The sequence below is a fragment of the Oncorhynchus gorbuscha genome, linkage group LG20 (assembly GCF_021184085.1).
Source record: "Oncorhynchus gorbuscha isolate QuinsamMale2020 ecotype Even-year linkage group LG20, OgorEven_v1.0, whole genome shotgun sequence".
NCBI classification, from domain to species: Eukaryota; Metazoa; Chordata; class Actinopteri; order Salmoniformes; family Salmonidae; genus Oncorhynchus; species Oncorhynchus gorbuscha.
In genome coordinates, this window is record NC_060192.1 from 514208 (window position 1) to 528775 (window position 14568).

The following is a 14568-nucleotide window of genomic DNA, read 5'->3' on the forward strand; positions in this document are numbered from 1 at the left end:
ACCCCAAACAGCAAACAATGCAGGTGTAAAAGCACGCTATTATATTAAATTCTGTTACTTAGAATGCTAATTACAGAGAGGCTGCATTTCCCGAATTCTCTGGAACCCTCTTCCCAATAGCAACAAATCTGAGCTTCTGCCCATGTGCAGAATTATCTACATTACACACACTCTGCTCTACAGAGAATTACAGGCTACTCTGGCGAATGGTGTTGTTTCATTCAGATCAATTAATACATTGTCAAAGGTTACCCTGCTCTCTCCTTCGTATTCTTGCCATAACCTGACTTGCCTAGTTAAATAAAGGTTAAATAGTCCTCACGAGTGGCGCAGTGCTAGCTGTGCCACTCGAGATTCTGGGTTCGAGTCCAGGCTCTGTCGCATGCGTCCGGCCGCGACCGGGTGGCCCATGGGGCGGCGCACAATTGGCCCAGCGTCGTCCGGGTTAGGGAGGGTTTGGCCCAGCGTCGTCCGGGTTAGGGAGGGTTTGGCCCAGCGTCGTCCGGGTTAGGGAGGGTTTGGCCCAGCGTCGTCCGGGTTAGGGAGGGTTTGGCCCAGCGTCGTCCGGGTTAGGGAGGGTTTGGCCCAGCGTCGTCCGGGTTAGGGAGGGTTTGGCCGGCCGGGATATCCTTGTCTCATCGCGCACTAGCGATGTGTCAAGAAGCAGTGCGGCTTGGTTGGGTTGTGTTTCAGAGGACGCATGGCTCTCGACCTTCTCCTCTCCCGAGTCCATACGGGATTTGCAACGATGAGACAAGAATGTAACTATTCCCAATTGGATACCACAAAATTGGGGAGAAAAAAGGGGTGAAAAATACAAAATAAATAAAGTTTAAATAACTAAAATTGGCATGGGAAACATTGCCATTTTGAGTCTCTTACTCTCCCTCTCTCCTGTTCAATGTTACTCTCAGTTTTACCTTTCCATTGCACTGAGCATGACAGACAGACAGACAGACAGACAGACAGACAGACAGACAGACAGACAGACAGACAGACAGACAGACAGACAGACAGACAGACAGACAGACAGACAGACAGACAGACAGACAGACAGACAGACAGACAGACAGACAGACAGACAGACAGACAGACAGACAGACAGACAGACAGACAGACAGACAGACAGACAGACAGACAGACAGACAGACTTAAATCAATTTGACTGTGGAGGCGTTGTGTGGGGGTGGGAGAGAGAGAAAGGGAAATTGGACAGAGTGAAATAGGTGAGTTAGAAAATAGCAAGGATAGAGGGAGTACTGTATGAGGGACATTGAGAAAAGATTGGAAGTGCACATACATATTTCATGGTGTGTATGAAATTTGCTACATTGCCCTGAGTGTGTGTGTTCATTGCCCTGAGTGTGTGTGTTCATTGCCCTGAGTGTGTGTGTTCATTGCCCTGAGTGTGTGTGTTCATTGCCCTGAGTGTGTGTGTTCATTGCCCTGAGTGTGTGTGTTCATTGCCCTGAGTGTGTGTGTTCATTGCCCTGAGTGTGTGTGTTCATTGCCCTGATTGTGTGTGTTCATTGCCCTGAGTGTGTGTGTTCATTGCCCTGAGTGTGTGTGTTCATTGCCCTGATTGTGTGTGTTCATTGCCCTGAGTGTGTGTGTTCATTGCCCTGAGTGTGTGTGTTCATTGCCCTGAGTGTGTGTGTTCATTGCCCTGAGTGTGTGTGTTCATTGCCCTGAGTGTGTGTGTTCATTGCCCTGAGTGTGTGTGTTCATTGCCCTGAGTGTGTGTGTTCATTGCCCTGAGTGTGTGTGTTCATTGCCCTGAGTGTGTGTGTTCATTGCCCTGAGTGTGTGTGTTCATTGCCCTGAGTGTGTGTGTTCATTGCCCTGAGTGTGTGTGTTCAGATTTTTGCCCGCATTGCATGTGTTCTCTGTCTGCCTATCCAAGACTGGTTGTATTTGCTTGTGGCAACAAAAGAAAGTGAAAGTCAGAGATAAAGATTGAGGGAAAGTATTTCTCAGTCAAAGAAACTGGGAGTTAAATTAACATTTTAAATTTTAATTGTTATAATTGGGTGAAGTATATTTTCTATTTTGTGTTTGACACATTTAAAAAAAAATAAGTCAGAGAAAGTCACCAAGTTTGACATAGCCTCTCCTAAACACACACACACACCCTCCTTTTTGTCAGATTAATAGACAGAGGTGACAGAGTGTTTGTGTGCTTGTGAGTGTGCACTTGCTTGCGAGTGTGTCTGTGTGTAACTCAAGTCATAGGCTCCATCCCAGAATAGAGGATACCCCACTAGCAGGATGTACAGGATCACACCTATACATAAACACCCACACACGGACGCACTCAGGCATGCAGGCGCACTCCTACGCTGCCTGACTCGAAGAGTGCAGTTCCTCTTCACACACACACACACACACACACACACACACACACACACACACACACACACACACACACACACACACACACACACACACACACACACACACACACACACACACACACACACACACACACACACACACACACACACACTGGCAGGTTCTGTTCTCAAGTCAATGTGGAATGTTTTAGGTATGCTGATATTCAAGAGCATCCACTCCTTTGTAGTCCAGTGATAACACAGAATGTCATTCACGACAGAAAGACACAGGAGTGGACTTGAGCTGTGGGTGTATTGACATGTTCATGCACTTTTACTGTACAAGTGTGTGTGTGTATCAAATACCTTCAAATACTTGAAAGTTGAGGGGTGCTTGATGTTAGCTTGGAGTATCCACTTTTGGGACTTAAATAGAACATAATTTGTCTTGCACAATTTGAAAGCACTGCAATACACCACACAGAACACAGATCAGATGCAGCACACTGGCAGAGACTAACCGACTCCCCCTGGTGTTGTTATACAGTCACTGCATCCAGCAGATCCTGGAGGCCGTGCTACACTGTCACCAGTCGGGTGTGGTACACAGAGACCTCAAGGTGAGTTACAGATTCTTTTAATCATTTTTGGCACTATTTTCACAATACAGTTGAAGTCGGAAGTTTACATACACTTAGGTTGGAGTCATTAAAACTCGTTTTTCAAGCACTCCACAAATTTCTTGTTAACAAGCTATAGTTTTGTCAAGTCGGTTAGGACATCTACTTTGTGCATGACACAAGTAATTTTTACAACAATTATTTACAGACAGATTATTTCACTGTATCTTAATTCCAGCGGGTCAGAAGTACACTAAATTGACTGTGCCTTTTAAACAGCTTGGAAAATTACAGAAAATTATGTCATGGCTTTAGAAGCTTCTGATAAGCTAATTGACATCATTTCAGTCAATTAGAGGTGTACCTGTGGATGTATTTCAAGGCCTACCTTCAAACCCAGTGCCTCTTTGCTTGACATCATGGGAAAATCTAAAGAAATCAGCCAAAGCCTCAGAATTTTTTTTGTAGAGCCCCACAAGTCTGATTCATCCTTGGGAGCAATTTCCAAATGCCTGAAGGTACCACGATCATTTATACAAACAATAGTACGCAAGTATAAACACCATGGGACCACGCAGCCGTCATACCGCTCAGGAAGGAGATGCGTTCTGCCTCATAGAGATGAACGTACTTTGGTGCGAAAAGTGCAAATCAATCCCAGAACAACAGCAAAGGACCTTGTGAAGATGCTGGAGGAAACAGGTACAAAAGTATCTACATCCATAGTAAAACGAGTCCTATATCGACATAACCTGAAAGGCCGCTCAAAAAGGAAGAAGCCACTGCTCCAAAACTGCCATAAAAAGCCAGACTACAAAGATCATACTTTTTGGAGAAATGTCCTCTGGTCTGATGAAACAAAAACAGAACTGTTTGGCCATAATGACCATCGTTATGTTTGGAGGAAAAAGGGGGAGGCTAATTCTCCTACCTCATGATGCCATCTATTTTGTGAAGTGCACCAATCCCTCCTGCAGCGAAGCACCCCCACAACATGATGCTGCCACCCCCGTGCTTCACGGTTGGGATGGTGTTCTTCAGCTTGCAAGTCTCCCCCTTTTTCCTCCAAACATAACGATGGCCATCACTATAGTTTTTTCACAAGACATTTGTGGGGTGGTTGAAAAAATGTGTTTTAATGACTACAACCTAAGTGTATGTAAACTTCTGATTTCATCTGTATACTGAAACAACATCTCAAGACATCAGTCATGAAGTTAAAGCTTGGTTGCAAATGGGTCTTCCAAATGGACAATGGCCCCAAACATACTTCCAAAGTTGTGGCAAAATGGCTTAAGGACAACAAAGTCAAGATATTGGAGTGGCCATCAAAGCCCTGACCTCAATCCTATAGAAGATTTGTGGGGAGAACTGAAAAAGCGTGTGCGAGCAAGGAGGCCTACAATCCTGACTGCGTTACACCAGCTCTGTCAGGAGGAATGGGCCAAAATCCACCCAACTTATTGTGGGAAGCTTGTGGAAGGCTTCCCGAAACGTTTGACCCAAGTTAAACAATTTGAAGGTAATGCTACCTAATACTAATTGAGTGTAGTATGCAAACTTCTGACCCACTGGGAATGTGATGAAAGAAATAAAAGATTAAATAATTCTCTCTACTATTATTCTGACATTTCACATTATTAAAATAAAGTGGTGATCCTAACTGACCTAGGACAGGGAATTTTTACTAGGATTAAATGTCAAGAATTGTGAAACACTTCCGACTTCAACTGTATGTTGAACACTAGTAACGCAGCCACTGGTAACACTAGTAACGCAGCCACTGGTAACACTAGTAACACAGCTACTGGTAACACTAGTAACGCAGCCACTGGTAACACAGCCACTGGTAACACTAGTAACGCAGCCACTGGTAACACAGCCACTGGTAACACTAGAAACGCAGCCACTGGTAACACTAGTAACGCAGCCACTGGTAACACTAGTAACGCAGCCACTGGTAACACTAGTAACGCAGCCACTGGTAACACTAGTAACGCAGCCACTGGTAACACTAGTAACGCAGCCACTGGTAACGCAGCCACTGGTAACACTAGTAACGCAGCCACTGGTAACACTAGTAACGCAGCCACTGGTAACACTAGTAACGCAGCCACTGGTAACACTAGTAACGCAGCCACTGGTAACACTAGTAACACAGCCACTGGTAACACTAGTAACGCAGCCACTGGTAACACTAGTAACACAGCCACTGGTAACACTAGTAACGCAGCCACTGGTAACACTAGTAACGCAGCCACTGGTAACACTAGTAACGCAGCCACTGGTAACACAGCCACTGGTAACACTAGTAACGCAGCCACTGGTAACACTAGTAACGCAGCCACTGGTAACACAGCCACTGGTAACACTAGTAACGCAGCTACTGGTAACACTAGTAACGCAGCCACTGGTAACACTAGTAACGCAGCCACTGGTAACACTAGTAAAGCAGCCACTGGTAACACTAGTAACGCAGCCACTGGTAACACTAGTAACGCAGCCACTGGTAACACTAGTAAAGCAGCCACTGGTAACACTAGTAACGCAGCCACTGGTAACACTAGTAACGCAGCCACTGGTAACACTAGTAACGCAGCCACTGGTAACACAGCCACTGGTAACACTAGTAACGCAGCCACTGGTAACACAGCCACTGGTAACACTAGTAACGCAGCCACTGGTAACACAGCCACTGGTAACACTAGTAACACAGCCACTGGTAACACTAGTAACGCAGCCACTGGTAACACTAGTAACGCAGCCACTGGTAACACTAGTAAAGCAGCCACTGGTAACACTAGTAATGCAGCCACTGGTAACACTAGTAACGCAGCCACTGGTAACACTAGTAACGCAGCCACTGGTAACACTAGTAACGCAGCCACTGGTAACACTAGTAACGCAGCCACTGGTAACACTAGTAACGCAGCCACTGGTAACACTAGTAACGCAGCCACTGGTAACACTAGTAACGCAGCCACTGGTAACACTAGTAACGCAGCCACTGGTAACACAGCCACTGGTAACACTAGTAACGCAGCCACTGGTAACACTAGTAACGCAGCCACTGGTAACACTAGTAACGCAGCCACTGGTAACACAGCCACTGGTAACACTAGTAACACAGCCACTGGTAACACAGCCACTGGTAACACTAGTAACGCAGCCACTGGTAACACTAGTAACGCAGCCACTGGTAACACTAGTAACGCAGCCACTGGTAACACTAGTAACGCAGCCACTGGTAACACAGCCACTGGTAACACTAGTAACGCAGCCACTGGTAACACTAGTAACGCAGCCACTGGTAACACAGCCACTGGTAACACTAGTAACGCAGCTACTGGTAACACTAGTAACGCAGCCACTGGTAACACTAGTAACGCAGCCACTGGTAACACTAGTAAAGCAGCCACTGGTAACACTAGTAACGCAGCCACTGGTAACACTAGTAACGCAGCCACTGGTAACACTAGTAAAGCAGCCACTGGTAACACTAGTAACGCAGCCACTGGTAACACTAGTAACGCAGCCACTGGTAACACAGCCACTGGTAACACTAGTAACGCAGCCACTGGTAACACAGCCACTGGTAACACTAGTAACGCAGCCACTGGTAACACAGCCACTGGTAACACTAGTAACACAGCCACTGGTAACACTAGTAACGCAGCCACTGGTAACACTAGTAAAGCAGCCACTGGTAACACTAGTAATACAGCCACTGGTAACACTAGTAACGCAACCACTGGTAACACTAGTAACGCAGCCACTGGTAACACTAGTAACGCAGCCACTGGTAACACTAGTAACGCAGCCACTGGTAACACTAGTAACGCAGCCACTGGTAACACTAGTAACGCAGCCACTGGTAACACAGCCACTGGTAACACTAGTAACGCAGCCACTGGTAACACTAGTAACGCAGCCACTGGTAACACTAGTAACGCAGCCACTGGTAACACAGCCACTGGTAACACTAGTAACACAGCCACTGGTAACACAGCCACTGGTAACACTAGTAACGCAGCCACTGGTAACACTAGTAACACAGCCACTGGTAACGCAGCCACTGGTAACACTAGTAACACAGCCACTGGTAACACAGCCACTGGTAACACTAGTAACGCAGCCACTGGTAACACAGCCACTGGTAACACTAGTAACGCAGCCACTGGTAACACTAGTAACGCAGCCACTAGTAACACAGCTACTGGTAACACTAGTAACACAGCCACTGGTAACACTAGTAACACAGCCACTGGTAACACTAGTAACGCAGCCACTAGTAACACAGCTACTGGTAACACTAGTAACGCAGCCACTGGTAACACTAGTAACACAGCCACTGGTAACGCAGCCACTGGTAACACTAGTAACACAGCCACTGGTAACACAGCCACTGGTAACACTAGTAACGCAGCCACTGGTAACACAGCCACTGGTAACACTGGTAACGCAGCCACAGGTAACACTAGTAACGCAGCCACTAGTAACACAGCTACTGGTAACACTAGTAACACAGCCACTGGTAACACTAGTAACGCAGCCACTGGTAACACTAGTAACACAGCCACTGGTAACACTAGTAACACAGCCACTAGTAACACAGCTACTGGTAACACTAGTAACACAGCCACTGGTAACACAGCCACTGGTAACACTAGTAACACAGCTACTGGTAACACTAGTAACGCAGCCACTGGTAACACTAGTAAAGCAGCTACTGGTAACACTAGTAACGCAGCTACTGGTAACACTGGTAACACTAGTAACGCAGCCACTGGTAACACTAGTAACGCAGCTACTGGTAACACTAGTAACGCAGCCACTGGTAACACTAGTAACGCAGCCACTGGTAACACTAGTAACACAGCTACTGGTAACACTAGTAACGCAGCCACTGGTAACACTAGTAACGCAGCCACTGATAACACAGCCACTGGTAACACTAGTAACACAGCCACTGGTAACACTAGTAACGCAGCCACTGGTAACACTAGTAACACAGCTACTGGTAACACTAGTAACACAGCCACTGGTAACACTAGTAACGCAGCCACTGATAACACTAGTAACACAGCCACTGGTAACACTAGTAACACAGCTACTGGTAACACTAGTAACGCAGCCACTGGTAACACTAGTAACGCAGCTACTGGTAACACTAGTAACGCAGCCACTGGTAACACTAGTAACGCAGCTACTGGTAACACTAGTAACGCAGCTACTGGTAACACTAGTAACGCAGCCACTGGTAACACTAGTAACGCAGCCACTGATAACACTAGTAACACAGCCACTGGTAACACTAGTAACACAGCTACTGGTAACACTAGTAACGCAGCTACTGGTAACACTAGTAACACAGCTACTGGTAACACTAGTAACGCAGCCACTGGTAACACTAGTAACGCAGCCACTGGTAACACTAGTAACGCAGCTACTGGTAACACTAGTAACGCAGCCACTGGTAACACTAGTAACGCAGCCACTGATAACACAGCCACTGGTAACACTAGTAACGCAGCCACTGATAACACAGCCACTGGTAACACTAGTAACGCAGCCACTGGTAACACTAGTAACGCAGCCACTGGTAACACTAGTAACGCAGCCACTGGTAACACTAGTAACGCAGCCACTGATAACACAGCCACTGGTAACACTGGTAACACAGCCACTGGTAACACTAGTAACGCAGCCACTGGTAACACTAGTAACACAGCCACTGGTAACACTAGTAACACAGCCACTGGTAACACTAGTAACGCAGCCACTGATAACACAGCCACTGGTAACACTAGTAACGCAGCCACTGGTAACACTAGTAACGCAGCCACTGGTAACACTAGTAACACAGCCACTGGTAACACTAGTAACGCAGCCACTGGTAACACTAGTAACGCAGCCACTGGTAACACTAGTAACACAGCCACTGGTAACACTAGTAACGCAGCCACTGGTAACACTAGTAACACAGCTACTGGTAACACTAGTAACGCAGCCACTGATAACACTAGTAACACAGCTACTGGTAACACTAGTAACGCAGCCACTGGTAACACTAGTAACACAGCCACTGGTAACACAGCCACTGGTAACACTAGTAACGCAGCCACTGGTAACACTAGTAACACAGCCACTGGTAACACTAGTAACGCAGCCACTAGTAACACAGCCACTGGTAACACTAGTAACGCAGCCACTGGTAACACTAGTAACGCAGCCACTGGTAACACTAGTAACACAGCCACTGGTAACGCAGCCACTGGTAACACAGCCACTGGTAACACTAGTAACGCAGCCACTGGTAACACAGCCACTGATAACACTAGTAACGCAGCCACTGGTAACACTAGTAACGCAGCCACTAGTAACACAGCTACTGGTAACACTAGTAACACAGCCACTGGTAACACTAGTAACACAGCCACTGGTAACACTAGTAACGCAGCCACTAGTAACACAGCTACTGGTAACACTAGTAACGCAGCCACTGGTAACACTAGTAACACAGCCACTGGTAACACAGCCACTGGTAACACTAGTAACACAGCCACTGGTAACACAGCCACTGATAACACTGGTAACGCAGCCACTGGTAACACTAGTAACACAGCCACTGGTAACACAGCCACTGGTAACACTAGTAACGCAGCCACTGGTAACACAGCCACTGATAACACTGGTAACGCAGCCACTGGTAACACTAGTAACGCAGCCACTAGTAACACAGCTACTGGTAACACTAGTAACACAGCCACTGGTAACACTAGTAACGCAGCCACTGGTAACACTAGTAACACAGCCACTGGTAACACTAGTAACACAGCCACTAGTAACACAGCTACTGGTAACACTAGTAACACAGCCACTGGTAACACAGCCACTGGTAACACTAGTAACACAGCTACTGGTAACACTAGTAATGCAGCCACTGGTAACACTAGTAAAGCAGCTACTGGTAACACTAGTAACGCAGCTACTGGTAACACTGGTAACACTAGTAACGCAGCCACTGGTAACACTAGTAACGCAGCTACTGGTAACACTAGTAACGCAGCCACTGGTAACACTAGTAACGCAGCCACTGGTAACACTAGTAACACAGCTACTGGTAACACTAGTAACGCAGCCACTGGTAACACTAGTAACGCAGCCACTGATAACACAGCCACTGGTAACACTAGTAACACAGCCACTGGTAACACTAGTAACGCAGCCACTGGTAACACTAGTAACAGCTACTGGTAACACTAGTAACACAGCCACTGGTAACACTAGTAACGCAGCCACTGATAACACTAGTAACACAGCCACTGGTAACACTAGTACAGCTACTGGTAACAGCCACTGGTAACACTAGTAACGCAGCCACTGATAACACTAGTAACACAGCCACTGGTAACACTAGTAACACAGCTACTGGTAACACTAGTAACGCACTACTGGTAACACTAGTAACGCAGCCACTGGTAACACTAGTAACGCAGCCACTGGTAACACTAGTAACACAGCCACTGGTAACACTAGTAACACAGCTACTGGTAACACTAGTAACGCAGCTACTGGTAACACTAGTAACACAGCTACTGGTAACACTAGTAACGCAGCCACTGGTAACACTAGTAGCACTGGTAACACTAGTAACACAGCTACTGGTAACACTAGTAACGCAGCCACTGGTAACACTAGTAACGCAGCCACTGATAACACAGCCACTGGTAACACTACGCAGCCACTGTAACACAGCCACTGGTAACACTAGTAACGCAGCCACTGGTAACACTAGTAGCCACTGATAACACAGCCACTGGTAACACTGGTAACACAGCCACTGGTAACACTAGTAACGCAGCCACTGGTAACACTAGTAACACAGCCACTGGTAACACTAGTAACGCAGCCACTGGTAACACTAGTAACGCAGCCACTGATAACACAGCCACTGGTAACACTAGTAACGCAGCCACTGGTAACACTAGTAACGCAGCCACTGGTAACACTAGTAACGCAGCCACTGATAACACTAACTACTGGTAACACTAGTAACGCAGCCACTGGTAACACTAGTAACACAGCCACTGGTAACACAGCCACTGGTAACACTAGTAACGCAGCCACTGGTAACACTAGTAACACAGCCACTGGTAACACTAGTAACGCAGCCACTAGTAACACAGCCACTGGTAACACTAGTAACGCAGCCACTGGTAACACTAGTAACGCAGCCACTGGTAACACTAGTAACACAGCCACTGGTAACGCAGCCACTGGTAACACTAGTAACACAGCCACTGGTAACACTAGTAACGCAGCCACTGGTAACACAGCCACTGGTAACACTAGTAACGCAGCCACTGGTAACAATAGTAACGCAGCCACTAGTAACACAGCTACTGGTAACACTAGTAACACAGCCACTGGTAACACTAGTAACACAGCCACTGGTAACACTAGTAACGCAGCCACTAGTAACACAGCTACTGGTAACACTAGTAACGCAGCCACTGGTAACACTAGTAACACAGCCACTGGTAACACAGCCACTGGTAACACTAGTAACACAGCCACTGGTAACACAGCCACTGATAACACTGGTAACGCAGCCACTGGTAACACTAGTAACACAGCCACTGGTAACACTAGTAACGCAGCCACTGGTAACACAGCCACTGATAACACTGGTAACGCAGCCACTGGTAACACTAGTAACGCAGCCACTAGTAACACAGCTACTGGTAACACTAGTAACACAGCCACTGGTAACACTAGTAACGCAGCCACTGGTAACACTAGTAACACAGCCACTGGTAACACTAGTAACACAGCCACTAGTAACACAGCTACTGGTAACACTAGTAACACAGCCACTGGTAACACAGCCACTGGTAACACTAGTAACACAGCTACTGGTAACACTAGTAATGCAGCCACTGGTAACACTAGTAAAGCAGCTACTGGTAACACTAGTAACGCAGCTACTGGTAACACTGGTAACACTAGTAACGCAGCCACTGGTAACACTAGTAACGCAGCTACTGGTAACACTAGTAACGCAGCCACTGGTAACACTAGTAACGCAGCCACTGGTAACACTAGTAACACAGCTACTGGTAACACTAGTAACGCAGCCACTGGTAACACTAGTAACGCAGCCACTGATAACACAGCCACTGGTAACACTAGTAACACAGCCACTGGTAACACTAGTAACGCAGCCACTGGTAACACTAGTAACACAGCTACTGGTAACACTAGTAACACAGCCACTGGTAACACTAGTAACGCAGCCACTGATAACACTAGTAACACAGCCACTGGTAACACTAGTAACACAGCTACTGGTAACACTAGTAACGCAGCCACTGGTAACACTAGTAACGCAGCCACTGATAACACTAGTAACACAGCCACTGGTAACACTAGTAACACAGCTACTGGTAACACTAGTAACGCAGCTACTGGTAACACTAGTAACGCAGCCACTGGTAACACTAGTAACGCAGCCACTGATAACACTAGTAACACAGCCACTGGTAACACTAGTAACACAGCTACTGGTAACACTAGTAACGCAGCTACTGGTAACACTAGTAACACAGCTACTGGTAACACTAGTAACGCAGCCACTGGTAACACTAGTAACGCAGCCACTGGTAACACTAGTAACACAGCTACTGGTAACACTAGTAACGCAGCCACTGGTAACACTAGTAACGCAGCCACTGATAACACAGCCACTGGTAACACTAGTAACGCAGCCACTGATAACACAGCCACTGGTAACACTAGTAACGCAGCCACTGGTAACACTAGTAACACAGCCACTGGTAACACTAGTAACACAGCCACTGGTAACACTAGTAACGCAGCCACTGGTAACACTAGTAACACAGCCACTGGTAACACTAGTAACACAGCCACTGGTAACACTAGTAACGCAGCCACTGGTAACACTAGTAACACAGCCACTGGTAACACTAGTAACGCAGCCACTGGTAACACTAGTAACGCAGCCACTGGTAACACTAGTAACACAGCCACTGGTAACACTAGTAACGCAGCCACTGGTAACACTAGTAACGCAGCCACTGGTAACACTAGTAACACAGCCACTGGTAACACTAGTAACGCAGCCACTGGTAACACTAGTAACACAGCCACTGGTAACACTAGTAACGCAGCCACTGGTAACACTAGTAACACAGCTACTGGTAACACTAGTAACGCAGCTACTGGTAACACTAGTAACGCAGCCACTGGTAACACAGCCACTGGTAACACTAGTAACGCAGCTACTGGTAACACTAGTAACACAGCCACTGGTAACACTAGTAACACAGCCACTGGTAACACAGCCACTGGTAACACTAGTAACGCAGCCACTGGTAACACTAGTAACACAGCCACTGGTAACACTAGTAACACAGCTACTGGTAACACTAGTAACGCAGCCACTGGTAACACTAGTAACACAGCCACTGGTAACACTAGTAACGCAGCCACTAGTAACACAGCTACTGGTAACACTAGTAACGCAGCCACTAGTAACACAGCCACTGGTAACACTAGTAACGCAGCCACTGGTAACACTAGTAACACTGACACTAGTAACACAGCTACTGGTAACACTAGTAACGCAGCTACTGGTAACACTAGTAACGCAGCCACTGGTAACACTAGTAACGCAGCCACTGGTAACACTAGTAACGCAGCCACTGGTAACACTAGTAACACAGCTACTGGTAACACTAGTAACGCAGCCACTGGTAACACAGCCACTGGTAACACTAGTAACGCAGCCACTGGTAACACTAGTAACGCAGCTACTGGTAACACTAGTAACGCAGCCACTGGTAACACTAGTAAAGCAGCCACTGGTAACACTAGTAACACAGCTACTGGTAACACTAGTAACGCAGCCACTGGTAAAGTAACAGCCACTGGTAACACTAGTAACGCAGCCACTGGTAACACTAGTAACGCAGCTACTGGTAACACTAGTAACGCAGCCACTGGTAACACTAGTAAAGCAGCCACTGGTAACACTAGTAACACAGCTACTGGTAACACTAGTAACGCAGCCACTGGTAACACAGCCACTGGTAACACTAGTAACGCAGCCACTGGTAACACTAGTAACGCAGCTACTGGTAACACTAGTAACGCAGCCACTGGTAACACTAGTAAAGCAGCCACTGGTAACACTAGTAACACAGCTACTGGTAACACTAGTAACGCAGCCACTGGTAACACAGCTACTGGTAACACTAGTAACGCAGCTACTGGTAACACTAGTAACGCAGCCACTGGTAACACTAGTAACACAGCTACTGGTAACACTAGTAAAGCAGCCACTGGTAACACTAGTAACACAGCACTGGTAACACTAGTAACACAGCCACTGGTAACACTAATAACAGCCACTGGTAACACTAGTAACGCAGCCACTGGTAACACTAGTAACACAGCCACTGGTAACACTAGTAACACAGCCACTGGTAACACTAGTAAAGCAGCCACTGGTAACACTAGTAACACAGCTACTGGTAACACTAGTAACGCAGCCACTGGGTAACACAGCCACTGGTAACACTAGTAACGCA

The 14568-nt window shown here is 46.8% G+C and overlaps 1 protein-coding gene across 10 annotated transcripts in view; it reads left to right on the plus strand.

The window, feature by feature from the left end:
• Window positions 1-14568, plus strand: part of LOC124006676 (calcium/calmodulin-dependent protein kinase type II subunit beta-like) — a 72248-nt gene that overhangs the window by 11037 nt on the left and 46643 nt on the right. For all 10 annotated transcript variants that reach the window (XM_046316726.1, XM_046316728.1, XM_046316730.1 and 7 more), the window contains exon 6: window positions 2881-2953. In XM_046316726.1, coding sequence (XP_046172682.1) covers window positions 2881-2953 — 73 coding nt within the window. The remainder of the gene's footprint in view (window positions 1-2880; window positions 2954-14568) is intronic.